This window comes from Symphalangus syndactylus, chromosome 1 (assembly GCF_028878055.3).
Source record: "Symphalangus syndactylus isolate Jambi chromosome 1, NHGRI_mSymSyn1-v2.1_pri, whole genome shotgun sequence".
NCBI classification, from domain to species: domain Eukaryota; kingdom Metazoa; phylum Chordata; class Mammalia; order Primates; family Hylobatidae; genus Symphalangus; species Symphalangus syndactylus.
This window is the reverse complement of record NC_072423.2, coordinates 122,635,001-122,653,630: the sequence shown is the minus strand read 5'-3', so window position 1 is coordinate 122,653,630 and position 18,630 is coordinate 122,635,001. Positions and strand designations below refer to the sequence as shown.

Here is an 18,630-nt window from a genome sequence, read left to right as displayed (position 1 = left end):
TATATACACAACACAAAATTTAACATCTTAACCATTGTTAAGTGTACAGTTCAGTGGCATTAAGTAATTCACATCATTGTGCAACTTTCACTACCATCCATCTCCAGAACTATTTCATTTTCCCAAACTGAAATTCTGTATCTACTAAATAATAACTCCCCTTTTCCTCCTCCCTCAGTCCCTGGTAACCACCATTCTACTTTCTGTGTCTATGAATTTGACTAGGTACCTCGTATAAGTGCAATCATACATGTCCTTTTGTGATTGGTATTTCACTTAGCAGAATGTTTTCAAGGTTCATTCATACTGTAACATGCATTATAATTTTATTCATTTTTAAGGCTGATTCATATTCCATTGTATGTATATACCACACTTTCTTTATCCATTAATCCATCCATGGCCATTTGTGTTGTTTCCACCTTTTATCTATTGTGAACAATGCTCCTGTGAACATGGGTGTACAAATCTGTTTGAGCTCCTGCTTTCAATTCTTTTGTGTATGTACCCGGAAGTAGATTGTTGGATCAAATGGTACTTCTATTTTTAATTTTTTTAGGGACCATCATAGTGTTTTCCGTAGTGGCCATACCGTTTTACATTCCAATACAAAAGGGCTCCAATTTCTCCACATCCTCACCAACATTTGTTTCCTTTTCTTTAAAAAAATTAATAATAGTCATCCTAATGGCTGTCTTGTACATATTTTGTTAGATGGTTTCTAATCTATATTTCAATATTATAAATGGTATCTTTTAAAGTTTCCCATTTTTAAAAATCATGTTAGTTTGAAATAATTAAAAAAATTAATAATAATCATCCTAATGGGTGTCTTGTATGTATTTTGTTAGATTGTTCCTTATCTGTATTTCAATTTTATAAATGGTATCTTTAAAAGTTTCCCGTTTTTAAAAATCGTCTTAGTTTGAAATGATTTTAGGGTTTTAACAAAAGTTGTGAGGCTGGGCACAGTGGCTCATGCCAGTAATCCCAGCACTTTGGGAGACCAAGATGGGAGGATCACTTGAGGCCAGAAGTTCAAGACCATCCTAGGCAACAAAGTGAGACCTAATCTCTACAAAAAATAAAAAAATTAGCCCTGCATGGTGGCACACACCTATAGACACAGCTTCTCTGAAGGCTGAGACAGAAGGAGCACCTAAGCCCAGGAGTTCAGCTGCAGTGAGCTATGATTGTGCCACTGCAATCCAACCTGGGTGACAGAGTGTGACTCTATCTCTACAAAAAAAAAAAAGTTGCAAAAAAATGAACACAGACTTCTCATTCCTTCTACACCCAGATTCCCCTAATGTTGGCATCTTACTTATCTAACCCAGAAAATTAACACTGACACGATACTATTAACTAATCTGTAGACCTAATTTGAACTTGGCCAGTTCTCCCACTAACATTCTTTTCCCGGTCTGAGATCCAATCCAGGATCCCACACTGATTCGTTGTCATGTTGTTACCAGGGGGTCCTTGCTTCCAGAGCTCCCAAGATGGTCGCAGGCCACTTCCAAGATGGCAGCAAGCCTCTTGTTCTCTGACCTGGGGTTCTTGGCCCCAAGGATTCTAAGGAATGGAATCTTGGGCCATGCGGTGGGTGTTATAGCTCTATTAGAAGCCATGGGTCACGGAAGAGAACCATGAAACCCAGCTACTAGTGTTTGGCTCGATTTGGATGAACCTGGGCACAGCCATGCAGGAAAAATGGCAAGCCTTTAGCCCAATCCGGAGTGGCAATGGGCGCCTCGCTGGATCAGGAGCACGGCAGACACCCTGCCAGATCCAGAGGAGTGGAAGTCAGCAGCGGGTCTGCAACAGCAACAAACAGCAGTGGTGGATGGCAAGCGAAAGCTCAGCTCAAGCTGTAACAAACACAGACCAGAAGAGTGTGCAGTTGCAAGATTTTATAGAGTGAAAACAGAGCTCCCATACAAAGGGAGGAGACCCAAAGAGGGTAGCTGTTGCTGGCTTGAATGCCTGGGTTTATATCCCGATCATTGTCCCTCCCGCTGTGCTCTCAGGCAATAGATGATTGGCTATTTCTTTACCTCCTGTTTTTGCCTAATTAGAATTTTAGTGAGCTCTCCTTACTACCTAATTAGTCGGGTGTGAGCTAAGTTGCAAGCCACGTGTTTAAAGGTAGATGTGGTCACTTTCCCAGATAGGCTTAGGGATTCTTAGTCAGCTTAGGAAATCCAGCTAGTCCTGTCTCTCAATCCTCCCTCTCAACAGGAAAACTCAACTGCTGCTAGGGAGGTTGGCCAATGACCGCTCTAACTGCTTCCTGCTGAATTGGGGCATAGTAGGGGTCGTGAAGTTGATTTCCTTGGGAGGGGTGCCTTCAATGTCATCAACATTGGAGCGCGAGCTAGCAGGCCAGTCCAGGTGTCCACGGTAGATCTTAGTCATGGACTGCATCTGGGGCTCAATTTGAAGATCGATTTGTAGTTTTACAGCTTTGATTCTGGAAGAGACAAACTTAACAAGGAGGTTAAAGATACAGGGATTGAAATGTATGGCCTGCAGTGCAGGGGATTATTTCTTTGGCACACTTTACAGGCCCTGACTATCTGCTTGACAGTTTTAAAAAGGCCTGGTCCAATAAACAATAATTTGGCCATCTGATGGGTGCTATCAATGCCTAAGTGAAAGGTTTGATGAAGGATTTTAAGTAACTTTCATTGGTTAGCTGCAGGCAAAAGTATTTTTCCTTCTTCGTTGGTTAGCCATCCTGAGGGGAAGAAACTATGTCCTCGTGAGGTTCCCTATTCTATTTCTCCTGTTGAGTACTGGGGCTTGGTTTCCCAGAGGGGATGACTCCATACTAGGGGTCCTTCTATAAGCATTTTTAATGATGGGTCCTGCCTTGTGGCTCTTTCGGTTTCAATATCTGCTTGGCGGTTCCCTTCTATTTCCTTTTCCTTTCCTTTCTGATGACGCTGGCAGTGTAAGACTGCCACCTCTTTAGGTTTCTGTACAGCCAATAATAATCTCCTAATGGCTTCCTGATGTTTGATAAGTGTTCCCTCAGAAGTTAGGAATTTCCTTTCTCTCCGTATTGCTGTATGGGCATGGAGGACTAGGTAAGCATACTTAGAGTCTGTATATGTATTTACCCTTTTTCCTTCTCCTAATTCTAGTGCCCCAGTGAGGGCTATTAGTTTTGCCAGGTGAGCGCTAGTTCCTGGAGTGAGGGGATTACTTTCAAGTATTCCATTATTACTGACCACTGCATACCCTGCTTTTCGAAGTCCTTTTTCTACAAAGGAACTTCCATCAGTATACAAGTTGAGGTCGGGATCAGTCAAGGGAACCTCTAGAAGGTCTCCTTGAGTGGCATAGGTTTGAGCAATCACTTGTTGACAGTTATGTTCTATCTTTTCTTCATTGTCTGGAAGAAATTTGGCTGGGTTAAGAGTTGCACAAGTGCACAGTCGCAGCACTGGACCTTCAAGTAATAGAGCCTGATATTCAAGCAAAAGGTTGTCTGACAGCCACAAGTCTCCTTTAGCAGTGAGTATGTCATTTATATCATGAGATGTCCACACAGTAAGATCTCTTCCCTGTATTATTTTAACTGCTTCAGATACTAGGACTGCTACTGCCGCCACTACCCGTAAATGATGAGGCCAACCTTTTGCCACTACATCAATTTCCTTACTGAGGTATGCCACGGGATGCAAGCTGGTCCCTCGGACCTGTGTAAGGACTCCTAGAGCTATTCCTGTTTTTTTTCTGTGACATATAAAGAAAAGTCTTGCCCCGTTGGCAAGCTTAACACTGGGGCTTGGGTTAGGGCCTTCTTTAGGGCCTGGAAAGCTGCTTCTGCTTCAGGTGTCCATCTTACTACATGGGTATTGGCTTTTTGAGTTTCCTTAATTAGTGTATATAATGGCCTGGCTATTTCGCCGTACCTGGGAATCCATATTTGGCAGAAGCCTGTTATGCCAAGGAACTCTCTTAGTTGCTTTAGGGTTTTGGGATGAGGAAAAGTCAGTATAGGCTGGATACATTCCTCACTGAGGGTCCTGGTGCCTTTGGATAATTTTAGCCCTAAGTATTTAACCTGCTGTGAGCAGAGCTGAGGCTTTGGTTTGGAAACCTTGTAACCACAGGTGGCAAGGAAATTTAAGAGCGCTTGGGTGGCTTGTTGGTGCAAGGTTTCTGAACGGGCAGCTAAAAGCAAATCATCCACGTACCAAAGGACAAGGGTGTCCGGGTATGCGAACTTGCTCAAGTCTTCGGCTAATGCCTGGCCAAATAGATGGGGGCTATCCCTGAACCCTTGGGGTAAAACAGTCGAGTTGAGATGTTGGGTTCGAAGGATCTTCAAAGGCAAACAAGAATTGAGAGTCAGGATGTACAGGGAAGCAGAAAAAGGCATCCTTAAGGTCCAGGACTCTAAACCACTCTGCTTCCTCGGGTATTTGGGAAAGCAGAGTATGAAGGTTAGATACAGCTGGGTATAGAGGGACAGCAGCCTCATTGATAATCCTGATATCCTGCACTAACCTCCACTGTCCGTTGGGTTTCTGTACTCCTAAAATTGGAGTATTGCAGGGGCTATTGCATGGTTTTACTAGGCATTGGGCTTTTAGGTCCTTAACAATTTTTTGGAGTCCTTGTTGGGCCTTGTGTCTAAGGGGATACTGCCTTTGGTAGGGAAAGGAGGCAGAATTCTTTAGTTTAATTTGAACAGGACAGGCATTCTTTGCTTGTCCATATTGTCCTTCTTTGCCCAGACTTCAGGATTAATTCCTTCCTCAAGCAGGGGATAACAAACGGGTGTTCCTTCTCCTATGTTCAGGTGTATAATGGCCCCTACTTTTGCTAGAATGTCTCTCCCTAACAAGGGAATGGGGCTTTCAGGCATAATTAGAAAAGCATGTGAAAAAAGTAAAGTTCCCCAGTCACAACTTAGTGGCTGGGAGAAGTATCTAGTGACTGGCTGTCCTAGGACCACTTGGATAGTGACAGATCTGGAGGACAGTTGTCCAGGACAGGAGAGTAAGACTGAGAAGGCTGCGCCAGTGTCCAGGAGACAGTTAACCTCCTGGCCCTCAATGGTCAAGCATACCCGGGGCTCTGTGAGGGTGATGGCATGGCCTGGCACTTGCCCTGGGCACCCTCAGTCCTGCTGCTGGATCATCTGGTTAGTGACTTCTGACTCAGAGGACCTTCATCCCCTGGGGCAGTGGGCCTTCCAGTGATTCCCTTGACATAAGGGGCATGGACGAGAGGGCGGCTTATTTCTATTCGGACAATCTTTTTTAAAGTGTCGTTGTAGACCACACTGGAAGCAAGCCTTATTAGGCATTCGATTTGCCCAGTTTTCCCTTTTCCAGAGCCTCCAAAGTCCGCTTGCCTGAGGGCCAAGACTAAAGTGGTGGCCTTTTTTAAATCCCATTTGTCCCATTCCACCTGCTCCTCCTGATCTCTATTATAAACAACAAAGATTTCCAAGTTCAATAGAGTTTTTAAGTTTTGCTCCGGGCCTAAGGAAGGCTTTTGAAGTTTTTTTCTACTGTCTGCAGCTGACCAAGTGATAAACTTATCCTTTAAGATTAGTTGGCCTTCAATAGAGTCAGGTGACAGGGAGCTATGCTTCCTCAATGCCTCCCTTAGTCTCTCCAGAAAGGTGGTAGGATTTTCTTCCTTTCCTTGTGTTACAGTGGACATCATTGAATAATTCATAGGCTTCTTTCTAGTTTTCCTTAGTCCTTCTAGCATGCAAGTTAGCAAATGTCTGCGGCACCAATTTCCATGTTCTGATTCTGTGTCCCAATGAGGGTCTACACTGGGAACTGTCTGCTGGCCTGTGGGGAATTGTTCTTTCCTCTGTTGTCATCCTATCATTGACCTGACTGAGATACCAGAGATCACCAAACACTCAGGCTGCAGTTATGGCGGCACTTCTCTCATTTGGGGTTAATGTCTGATTTAGCAGTAACATTGTATCTCTCCATGTCAGATCAAAGGATTGTCCTAACCCTTGTAAAACATCAATATAGACATCAGGGTTATCTGAGAATTTACATACGTCTGTTTTAATTTGCTATAAGTATGAGAGAGAAAAAGGTACACGCACTCTGGCTGGGTTGAATTCTCCTCCTCCTACTGCTTGGAGGGGGCATAATCGGGGAATATTGGCACTCTTTGGTTCATTGTTTACCCCTTTGTTTATCTCCTTTTGGACCGTTTGGGTTGAAGGGGGGTTCTTATTAGTTGAGGAAGGAGTCGGGGGGACGCTGGGGTAGGGAAGTAGACTCTGAGGGCTTCCTGTAGGGCATAAATCGCACTTTTGCATAATTGTGAGTTGTCTCTTAATGAAAAGAAAGTTTGTACATATGGCACGTCACTCCATTTGCCTTCTTTTCTACAAAAGAGGTCTAGCTGTAAGATGGTGTTATAATTTATACTTCCCTCAGGAAGGCAGGTTTCTCTTGAAGAGGATATCATGGCCAGGTGGTACTGCAGAAGAATATAAGTCGTTTCTTTCTTAGCGTCTGAGGATCAAATTGGTCCCAGTTCTCCAGAATACATCTTAGGGGCATTTTTGCTTTTGGGGGAATGTTTCCCATCTGAAAAAAGAACATAGGGATGCCAGCACCCCTAGTCATTTTCTGATGAGCATTAGTCCTAGAGCGTCCTGTATGGTCCTAGTGCTTATTCCTTTCCAGGGTGCGTAACCACCTATGGAACTCTGCTTATCAGATTAGTTATGCTCACCGATGTAGCAGTCCTGCACCTGTTTTCCCGCCTTTCTTGACCACAAAGAAAGGGGTCCGGGCTGCTGGATTCTAGTGGTACTTTACCAGCATGCCCAACATTGCCTTTGTGCTCAGGGGTGAGTCCTAGAGCTGGGCTGGGTTCCTAAGTATTTCATAACAACCCACTTTGCCCCATCAAGATGCATTCTCATAAACAGTTCTTATGCAAATTCATTTCAGAGAGGGTGCAGGTAACCTTCTGAGTCAGGATTGAGATAGAGTTTTTTGATTCTGTAAGTACTTTAAGGCTTGGCTGACTGCAAACAGATCCAACGTTTGAGCAGACAAATTATTAGGCAATTCTCCTAACTCTGCTTCCACAAGAGTCTCCTTATCAATTACTGAATACTCATTGTGGTGTTTTTCCTCAATCACCTGGGAGGAAGCATCTATTGTCCTGTCCTGAAGGGAGTTCTGGTCGGATCTTTGTATGGCAATTAAAATTTAAATCCCCTGTTAGGAAATCTGCTGGGTTAAGGGAATTATCAGTGGTTGGTGTTAAATTACCTTTTTCTAACAGAATAGCCCCATACTTTAAGATTTTTGAGTTAGTAAGCTACCTTTTTGCTTTTTTGACTTAGAATAATTCTGAACTGGTGAGGTGTGCTCACAATGAGGTTTCCTCTAAAAGTTACTTCTCTTCTTTCTTCTGTTAGCAAAGCAGTTGCTGCTACAGATTGAATGCATTTTGGCCATCCGCGGGTTACTGGGTTAAGGATTTTTGATAGGAAGCCTATGGGTTGTCAGTGGTCTCAGTGTTTTCAGGCTACGTCCTTGTTTACACTGACAACAAGGTAGTATTGGAGTGTCATAGGGTCACTGAGAAGACCTTCAATTATCAATTATAGGTTTTAAATTTACCCTGGCTTTTAAAGGTGTAGGGCACACTGGGTTTTTTTGTTTGCTTGTTTTTTTTTTTACTATTTCTATCTTTCTCTTTCTTTCTCTCTGACTCCCTCTTTGTCTCTCTGCCTCTTTCTCCTCTGTCTCTCTCTCTGTCCTGTCTCTGTCCTCTCTGTCTCTCTGCTGTCTGTCTCTGTCTCTCTCTCTCTCTGTCTCTGTCTCTCTCTCTCTCTCTGTCTCTGTCTCTCTGCTGTCTGTCTCTGTCTCTCTCTCTCTCTCTGTCTCTGTCTCTCTCTCTCTCTTCTCTTAGCCATTTACAAACTTGGGGCCCTGGCAAGGGTGGTGGGGAATGGGTCTCACATAACTGCCCATGTCGAGAGCTATATACCTACATCAGGAGGGACACCAGGGATAAGAGTCCCTGGGTTTATAGCCTAGATGCCTAAGGACTCAGCGTAGAGCTTCCTTAGATCCCTTTGGAGATACAACTTTCTAGAGGAAATGAAAGTCTGAACCATTAGTACCTAGGAGACAGGGATCAGAGGAAGTAGATTCAGAGGTAAGGAGATTTTTGGGGCTACACTTTCAAGCAAGTCGTGGTTGGGACCCAGGAGGTATGGGTCAGAAGGAAAGGTAGGGGCGCACGCATGGGCGACTGTTGAATAGAGACTTCTGGCTGTGCCATGATCTCAACCAGCTAACGCTGGGAGTTTGGGACGACAGCTTTCTGCCTCTAGTCAGCCCTCAGCTTCCCCAGGAAAATTAAAAGTGGAAGCTCGTTCCAGGCAGACCAATGTTCCCAACCCAGAAAGGTTGGGGGCTGTTAGCCCTTACCCAGACAGCCTCACACCTGAGTCTTAAGTCAGCGGCCATGCTAATCATTTTTAACCAGCTGACAGGTGCCCGGTATTTTCTTCCAATTCTAAGGAAGGATAGGACAGAATAGAAAGCAAAAGTGGTCCAATATTACTCACCACTTTGGAGATCCCTTTGTGGTTGCCAAAATGTTACCAGGAGGTCCTTGCTCCCAGAGCTCCCAAGATGGTGGTGGGCCACTTCCAAGATGGTGGTGGGCCGCTTCTGAGATGGCAGCAAGCCTCTTTTTCTCTGACTTGGGGTTCTTGGCCTCACAGATTCCAAGGAATGGAATCTTGGGCCATGCGGTGAGTGTTACAGCTCTATTAGAAGCTGTGGGTCACAGAAGAGAGCTGTGGAACCCAGCGACTAGTGTTCAGCTCAATTGGGGTGAACCTGGGCACTTAGCTGTGCAGGAACAATGGCAAGCCTTTAGCCTAATCCGGAGTGGCAATGGGCACCTCGCTGGATCAGGAGCACAGCAGACACCCTGCCAGATCTGGAGGGGTGGGAGTCAGTGGTGGGTCTGTGATGGCGACAAACAGCAGTGGTGGATGGTGAGTGAAAGCTCAGCTCAAACTGTAACAAACACGGACCAGAAGAGTGTGCAGTTGCAAGATTTAATAGAGTGAAAACAGAGCTCCCATAAAATGGGAGGGGACCAAAAGGGGGTAGCTGTTGCCAGCTCGAATGCCTGGGTTTATATCCTTATCATTTTCCCTCCTTCTGTGCTCTCAGGCGATAGATGATTGGCTATTTCTTTACCTCCTGGTTTTGCCTAATTAGCATTTTCGTGAGCTGTCTTTACTACCTGTTTGGTTGGGTGTGAGCTAAGTTGCAAGCTCCATGTTAAAGGTAGATGCAGTCAACTTCCCAGCTAGGCTTAGGGATTCTTAGCCTAGAAAATTCAGCTAGCCCTGTCTCTCAATGTCTTCTTAGTCTCCTACAGTCTGGGAAAGTTCCTCAGCCTTCTTCATGCTTTAATACTTGAAAAGTACTAGGCAGCTATTTTGTAGAATGCCCCTAAATCTGTTTGGTGGTGGGTGTGTCTTTTAAAAATTTTTCTTCCACCTTTATTTTAAGTTCAGGGGTACATGTGCAGGATGTGCATATTTGTTACACAGGTAAATGTGTCCTGTGTGGTTTGCTGCATGGATCAACCTATCACCTAAGTATTAAACCCAGCATCCATTAGCTATTCTTCCTGATGCTCTCCCTTCCCCACCCAGCCTTGTTTGGTGTTTTCTTATGATTATATTAAGGCATGTATTTCTGGCAAGAATACCTCAGAAGTGCTGTTGTGCCCTTAGTACATCATACGCAGTGGTGTATGATGTCTTCACGTCCCATTACTGGTGATTTTAATTTTGATTACTTGGTTAAAATGGTATCTGCCAAATTTCTTCACTATTAAGTTATTATTTTCCGCTTTGTAAATGATAAGTATCTTATAGTGAGACACACTTTGATATTATGTAAATATCTGTTTCTCATATTTTCATCCTCTAATTTTAATATTCATCAATGATTCTTGCCTGTAACAATTATAACCGGTGCTTGCCAAATGGCGATTTTTGTATTTTCATCATTTTTTCTACACTCATTACTGCGGGATTCTACAGTAAGGAAGAGCTGTCCCTTTGATACTACTTATTTATTCAGTTATTTATTTATATCATTATGGACTCATATTTATTCTATGGGTTATAACCTATTACTATCATTATTTATTTTGCTGATAAAATTGTCCCAAATTTGTCCACTGGGGACGCCTTCAGTTTGGCTCCTGTGTTCTTTTGATTTGCCTCCATCATTTTAGGGTGCTTTCTTGCTTTCTGGCACCACAAGATATTTTATAATCATCTTGTACTGTCCCTGCTCCAACCCTGGAATCAACCATTTCTCCAACAAACCCTGGTTCTTTTATTTAGGAACCAAGATCTGAGTACTAGGTGTGCTCATTGCTACTAAGCTGTTATTTTTTCTAGGCCATCTAGTGGACAGAGCTAGAAAATAGACATGCAAATACATCTATCTATCTATCTATCTATCTATCTATCTATCTATCTATCTATCATGAGTTCATTCTGGTACCTTTGGTTCCAATCCAACACCACAGTCTTCATTATAGTCTTCCCCGTCTTGTGTGCGTGTGTGTGTGTGTGTGTTTTAGATGGAGTCTTGCTCTGTCACCCAGGCTGGAGTGCAGTGGCACCATCTCAGCTCACTGCAACCTCTGCCTCCTGGGTTCAAGCAATTCTCCTGCCTCAGCCTCTGGAGTAGCTGGAATTACAGGCAGGTGCCACCATATCCAGCTAATTTTTGTATTGTTTAGTAGAGACAGGGTTTCAACATGTTGGCCAGGCTGGTCTTGAACTTCTGACCTCAGGTGATCCACCTGCCTTGGCCTCCAAAGTGCTGGGATTACAGGTATGAGCCACTGTGCCCAGCTTCCCCTGTCCTTTGTTGTAACTCCTTTCTCTGACAAAGACCTAGCTCTTATTATCTACAATATAGTTACTTATTTGCTTATAGTATACACATAGTTTCAGAACTGCAAATCCATCTCTGTGAGAAACAAATTCACTAACTAGGGTAACAATACTTGTGTACAGTTCTTTTCATCTTTAGCTTTACAATATGTAGTCAATATGCTATTTTTCAGTTACTTAGATTAGTCCTTTTCTTCCCCATCCTCTTCAATGCAGTTATGATGTTTATTTGTATCACATTAGGTTTACTTGCTGTTGTTTGGATTACTTCTTTGTACAGGTTGGTTTTAGTTAATTACTTATTTGGGTATGGGGTGTAGGTGAAACCTTACTAAGGTTCTAAAATCAGAATTATACTAAAAGCTATACTCAGAGAACAGTCCCTCCCCTCCCATCCCGTCTACCCCATTCCATTCCCTCATTCTTTTCACCCATACCCACCCACTCACCCTCAGAGATAATTAGTCTCATTAGTTTGTGACTTATCCTTCTGTATTTTTTTCACAACTGAGCAGATACATGTATATTCTTATATCCCCTTTTATTACACGAAGAGCAGCTTACTAGAGATACTTGAGCATTTTGCTTTCTTCACTTACCAATATGGTCTGGAAATCATTCCATATCAATGAATAGACATTTTCCTCATTCTTTTTTACAGCTGCATAATGTCACTTTTTAATTTTTGAGATGGTTTCACCCTATCGCCCAGGCTGGATGGCAGTGGAGCATTCATAGCTCACGGCAGCTTCAATCTCCTGGGCTCAAGTGACCCTCCTGCTTTAGCCTCCCAAGTAGCTGGGACTAACAGCATGCATCACTACACCTGGTTAATTATTTTATATTTTGTAGAGATGGGTCTTGTTTTGTTGGCCAGGCTGGTGTTGAACTCCTGGGCTCAAGCAATCCTCCTGCCTCAGCCTCCCAAAGTGCCAGGATTATAGGTGTGAGGCACCGTGCCAGTTGTAGTATTGCACTGAGTGGCTATACCACTGTTTATTCAACCAGTCTCCTATGTATATGGATATTTAGGTTTTTTCCCAATATTTTGTGATACAATCAATGCTGCAGTGTGAATAACCTTGTACACATGTATTTTCTTACTGTTGGAAGTGAGTCTTCAGGGTAAATTCCCGAAGTGGGATTGCTAAATCAAAAAGTAAGTGTATACATAGTTTTTTAGGTGTTATCAGTGGTCTGTAAGACTGCTCCCAGGCTCTGCAATTCACCAGAAGCATTCATGGGCCTCAAAAGTTATTCTAGGGCTGGGTGCAGTGGCTTACGCCTGTAATCCCAGCATTTTGGGAGGCCAAGGTGGGCGGATCACCTAAGGTCAGGAGTTCAAGACCACCCTGGCCAATATGGTAAAACTCTATGTCTACCAAAAATACAAAAATTAGCCAGGTGTGGTGGTGTGTGCCTGTTGTCCCAGCTACTTGGGAGCCTGAGGCAGGAGCATCACTTGAACCTGGGAGGCAGAAGTTGAAGTGAGCCAAGATCACACCACTGCACTCCAGTCCGGGGGACACAGCGAGCCTTCATCTCAAAAAAAAAAGTTATTATACACACTGCTACAATTTATTACAACAAACGAAAGGGTACAATGCAAGGTCAATAAAGGGAAAAGGCACATTGGGTGGAGTCTAGAGGATACTGGGTGCCATCTTCCCATCTTCTCCCAATGAAAGTACATGGGACGCCCTTACTTCCCCAACAACGAACTGCAGCAACATGTGTGAAGTCTTTCTGCCATGGAACCTCCCTGAGCCTAAGAGCCCAGCATTGTTATTGGGGGTTGAACATGAAACCACACAGTGCCTTCATGACTAACGATAATTACTGAAACTGCATTCCCCAATTTCTGACCCCAAGAAGGAAAGATGTTCAGCATAAGGCATAAGCTACCTAGCCAAGCAGGTACAATGTGGTTCAAGGTTCCAAGCATGCCAAACACTCTTTTTAAACTTTTTTTTAGAGATAAGGCCTTGCACATGGCAGCTTTAAACTCCTGGGCTCAAGCTATCAGGAGTGGCTCAACCTCCCCGGGGGCTAGGACTACAAGTGTATTCCACCATGCCTGGCTAATTTTTTTGTTTGTTTTTTTAGAGATGGGGGGGTGGGTCTCGCTATATTGCCTAGGCTGGTCTTGAACTTCTGGCCTCAGGCAATTCTCCCCACTCAGCCTCCCCAAATGCTGGGATTACAGGCATGAGCCACTGCACCTGGCCCCAAACACTCTTAATGGTAGCACAGGGAACACTCCAAAAGTTCAATTCCAGAAGCCAGCCAAAGACTAATCACTCAAGCAGTCCTTTCTGAACATGTGCAAGACGAAAACAAATCAGGGTGTCTGGGTTAACTCGTTCTTTCATATCAGGTATTGCCAAATTGTCCTTCAGAAAGGTTGTGCCAGTTTGCATTCCCATCAGCAATCTATGAAAGAGCTTGTTTCCCCACAGCCTCATCAACAAAATGTGCCAATGTGATAGGTGAGAAATGTTATCACAGTATTGCTGTAATTAGCATTTCAGCAAATTTTGAGTGAGTTTGAAGATTTTTTTCACTGAATGGCATACTTTTACAAATTATATTTTCTAATTGTTTTGGGTTTACAGAAATGCAATTGACTTTTATATATTCACATTATATGCAGCTACCTTGCTAAGCTCTCCTATTGTTTCTAATTCTCTGTAGATTCTTTGGGGTTTTATTTTCTTTTCAATCTTTACATCTTTAATTTCTCTTTCTTATCTCATTGCACTGGCTAGGGCCACCAGCATAATGTCAAATAAGTAATTGTGGGCATCTTTGTCTTCCCTCTGATTTTAAAAGGGATACTTTTAATGTTTCCTTTTTAGGATTTTTCTTTTGTGGAGGGGAGAGATAGTTTTTTTGTTACTAAATTTCTCATTTTTCTTAGGGTTTTTCTTTAAAAATCACAAATTGTTGAATTTTATCAAATGCATTTTCCGCATCTATAAACATGATCATATGGTTTTCTCCATTGATCTATTAAGTATTGATTTATTACTTATATAAATATAAGTATTTATATATTATCTAGGCCAGGCGCAGTGGCTCAGGAGCCTGTAATCCCAGCACTTTGGGAGGCCAGGGCGGGCGGATCACCTGAGGTCAGGAGTTCAAGACCAGCCTGGCCAACATGGTGAAAACCCGTCTCTACTAAAAAATACAAAAATTAGCCAGGCATGGTGGCGCATGCCTGTAATCCCAGCTACTCGGGAGGCTGAGTCAGGAGAATTGCTTCAACCCAGGAGACAGAGGTTCCAGTGAGCTGAGATGGCATCACTGCACTCCAGCCTGGGTGACAAGAGTGAGACTCTGTCTCAAAAAAAGAAAAGTATACATATATATATATATATATATATATATATATATATTTTTTTTTTTTTTTTTTCTAATAGTAAAACCATCTTTGCATTTCTGGTTAAAACTGTTTTTAACCGGCCATGCATGGTGGCAGATTGCCAAGGCAGGCAGATTTCTTGAGCTCAGGAGTTCCAGACCAACCTGGGCAACATAACAAGACTTCGTCTCTACAAAAAATATAAAAATTAGCCGGGTGTGGTGGGTGCACCTGTAGTCTCCGCTACTCAAGGAGGCTGAGGTGGGAAGATTGCTTGAGCCTGGGAGGTCGAGGCTGCTGTGAGCCGAGACTGTGCCACTGCACCCTAGCCTAGGTGACCAAGTGAGACACTGTCTCAAAGATAAAATAAAACTGTCTTTACTGTGATATATTTTTCTCTTAATGTACTATTAAATTTGATTTACTAACATTGTATTTAGAGTTTTTTGCATCCATTTTTATGAATGAAATGTATCTGTGATTTCCTTTTTGTACTGTAATTTTCTAGTTGTGCTATCAAAGTTAAAATTCTTTGGGAGTATATATCTTTGCCTGTTCCCTGAAAAAAAATTATATAAATTGGACTTCCTTTGTGGGAAGATTTTTTTGCTTCTGCTTTTAGTCATTATAGAACTTTTAAGACTTTCTATTTATTCTTAAATCTGTTTTGAGTAATTTTGGTTTAGAAATTTAATTCACCTAAGTTTTTAAATTCATTGGCATAAAGCTGATGTTAGTATCCAGTTAATATTTTCAGTCTTGCTATATCTGTATATTCCTTTTTGCATATATAAAAGACTTATTTGTATCTTCTGTCTTTTTTATTTTATTTTTTATGTAATTTCACTAAAGTTTTGTCTATCTTCTTAATCTATTCAAGGAACTAATTTTGAACTTTGTTGATTCCCTTTCTTATACCTTTGTTTCTAGTTCCTTTATTTTTGTCTTAACTTTACTACCTTCTTCCTTTACTTTTTTTAGATTTATGCTTTTGTGTTTTTTCCCACTTCTTATGATGGTTGTTTAGTTGACTAATTTTCAGTCTTTCTGATTTTCTATTATAAAGCACTTAAAGCTATAAACTTCCCACAAGTACCGCTTTTTATACCACCCATACATTTTGATATGTTACGGTTCTTACTATCACTCATTTATAAATATTTTTAAACTCCCACCATGATTTCTTCTTTAACTTGTGATGTATTCACAAGTTTTTTTTTTTAACTTAAAAACATATGGAGCTATCTCTATCTCTATCTATCTTCCTTCTATCCTCATGGGTTAGAAGACTCAATATTGTTGTTAAGATATAAATTCTTCTCCACTATAGATTCAATACAATCTCAATGATCATATTTATTTAATACAATCAATATTTGAATTTGCTTACATTTTTCCCGTTTTACCACTCATTATTGCATCTCTGGCTGTCCTCCAGAGATCATTTTCCTTCTTATCTTTTATTTATTTATTTAAATATGGAACACTTTACAAATTTGTGTGTCATCCTTGTGCAAAGGTCATGCTAATCTTCTCTATATCATTCCAATTTTAGTATATGTGCTGCCGAAGCCAGCACCCTTCTTATCTTTTAAAAGTTCAATCAGGCCGGGCGCGGTGGCTCACACCTGTAATCCCAGCACTTTGGGAGGCCGAGGTGGGCGGCTCATGAGGTCAGGAGATCAAGACAATCCTGGCCAACACGGTGAAACCCCGTCTCTACTAAAAAAAAAAATACAAAAAATTAGCCGGGCGTGGTGGCTGGCGCCTGTAGTCCCAGCTACTCGGGAGGCTGAGGCAGGAGAATTGTGTGAACCCAGGAGGCAGAGCTTGCAGTAAGCCAAGATCACACCACTACACTCCAGCCTGGGTGACAGAGCGAGACTCTGTCTCAAAAAAAAAAAAAAAAAAAAGTTCAATCAAATCAGGTCTCTTGCTGTGTGTTCTCTCAATTTCTGGTTATCTCTATAATTACCTTTATTTTACCCTAGTTCTTGACAGACAATTTTGCTGGGTATACAATTCTATGTGGTCTATAATTTTCCATCCACATTTTGAAAATATTCTTCGCTCTGCTGGTTTCCTTGTTGCTTAACTTTTATCTTCTTTTTTTTCTTTTTTTGAGACAGGGTCTCGCTCTGTTACCCAGGCTGGAGTGCAGTGGCATGATCATGGCTCACTGCAGCCTCGACCTCCCTGGGCCCAGGTGATCCTCCCACCTCAGCCTCCTGAGTAGCTGAGACTACAGGCACATGCCACCAAGTCTGGCTAAATTTTTTTGTATTTTCTTGTAGAGACAGGGTTTCACTATGTTGCCTAGGCTGGTCTTGAACCCCTGGGCTCAAGTGATCTACCTGCCTGCACCTGCTTCTAACAGGAGACTGCTGAGGCTGTTCATTAGTCAGTGGCCTGTCTTCTCTCCAGCTGATTTTCAAGATCTTTTCTTTGTCATTGGTGTCCTGCAGCTTCACGGCAATGTGTCTAGCCATGGTTTTCTTTTTTATTTATCCTGCCTAAGTTACATTTCCTGGATCTAAGAATTTGTTTTAAAAGTTTTAGAAAAAGTATGTTTTTATTTCATCTGCGTTTCTCCTTGTGGGCTTGCAGTTAGACACATGTTAAATCTTCTATCTACCAAGTCTCTTTACCTCTCTATCACATTTCAGCAGTTTATTCCAGTTCACTGATTCTTTGTGTCAAATTTGTTTAACTTTCCTCTTAGTGTTTTTATCTCAACAACAACAACTTGCCATTCAACAAGCTTTCATTTTTAAAAGTTCCTAATCTTCCTTCCAAAAGTGTCCGCTTTTTCCTGATTGTTGTTGTAAGTTCATTTTTGTAATTATAACCTTTAAATCCTTAAAAAGTTCATACAATAGCTGTTCTAAATTTTGTATCTGACGGTTTCAACATCTGCAGTCTAAAAGTCTGTGGTTTCTGGGTTCTGTTGACTTGTAGAGTGGCTTGCCTTCTCAAGCTGTAATCTCTTTGCTTGATGTACCTCTGTGAGAGTCTTACAGAATCAACTCGAAGAAATCTTCCTTTAGAGAAGGCTCACTTCTGCCTCTGCGCTGAGCCAAGGGGTGCCCCGCACCAGGAACTGTTACCCCTTCTGAGAGTTTTGGCTCAAAACAGAGTTTTAAGCTTAGTTTCCCCTCCTCGCCGCTGTTGCAAGGTAATATGCTGACAGTCTGTACTGCTCACCTTCCTCCTTCCCCGCTCCTGCCTTTGCAGTTTGGCTCCATGCTGCACCACCTCACCACTGCACCAGCCTTGGTGCCCCATCTCTGTGGCCCAGGCTTCCAGCCTCCCACCTTGGGCCCAGCTCCTGGCCACTGCCGACGCAGATCTTTGTTTGTTTTTGAAGAAAAGGTCCCTGGAGACCTCTCCTACCTTTTGCAAGACCATTGGTGTCTCAGTGTGTGTGTAAACAAAAAGTTTGAGTTGTGGGGAAGTTGTAGGAGAGTTCCTCAGAACTTAGTCCTTCATGACAACAGAAGCACAGCATTTTCTAAAACATTAAAAATCTTAATTACACTAAAACTCCAGGATGGTTGGGCCAGTGGGGAATAACTAAGAAAGCAAGGGAGGGAACTACTGAGAACATCAAGGTTGGAATCCATATTGCTTCAAGCCAGAGGCCAGTTCCTGGTCGGTGGCTCCCATGCTGGTCTCTGATGTTTAGGAAGTGGTTTCAGCAGAGACTGAGCTGCACCCTTTCTTTGGACAGATGGCAGGAGAGGGGAACTTCAAGGAAGAGCTCAGATCCCAGGATGCTTCCAGGAACTTGAACCAGCATGAGACAGCAGGACATCCACATTCCCGGTCTCTGGAGATGCTGTTACACAGATTGAGGGCTGTCCACACCAAGCAGGATGACAAGTTTGCCAACCTCCTGGATGCGGTGGGGGAGTTTGGCACATTCCAGCAGAGGCTAGTGGCCCTCACCTTTATCCCCAGCATCATGTCGGCCTTCTTCATGTTTGCTGACCACTTCGTGTTCACAGCCCAGAAGCCCTATTGCAATACCAGCTGGATCCTGGCAGTGGGTCCCCACCTGTCCGAAGCTCAGCAGCTGAATCTGACCATACCCCAAGCACCCAATGGCAGTTTCCTGACATGCCTCATGTACCTTCCTGTGCCTTGGAATCTGGATTCTATCATCCAGTTTGGCCTCAATGACACAGACACATGCCAAGATGGGTGGATCTATCCTGCCGCTAAGAAGCGATCACTGATCAATGAGGTATGTCTTGTCATGGGTTGTCTGTAACTACCCTACAGGCTGAGTTGT

General features: G+C 42.7%; 1 protein-coding gene and 1 non-coding gene across 16 annotated transcripts in view; one reads left to right on the top strand and one right to left on the bottom strand.

Moving 5' to 3' along the window:
* SLC22A14 (solute carrier family 22 member 14) overlaps nucleotides 1–18,630 on the top strand; it is a 36,741-nt gene that overhangs the window by 5,639 nt on the left and 12,472 nt on the right. For 14 of the 15 annotated variants that reach the window (XM_055282759.2, XM_055282740.2, XM_055282806.2 and 11 more), the window contains exon 2: nucleotides 18,067–18,582. In XM_055282759.2, the coding sequence (XP_055138734.1) occupies nucleotides 18,067–18,582 (516 nt within the window). Of the gene's footprint in view, nucleotides 1–3,407; nucleotides 3,523–18,066; nucleotides 18,583–18,630 lie in introns of all 15 variants that reach the window. The other variant, XM_055282750.2, reaches the window with a different exon arrangement.
* Nucleotides 15,809–15,915, bottom strand: LOC129461178 (U6 spliceosomal RNA). The gene has a single exon (XR_008650412.1). It is a non-coding gene; the product is annotated as a U6 spliceosomal RNA (small nuclear RNA).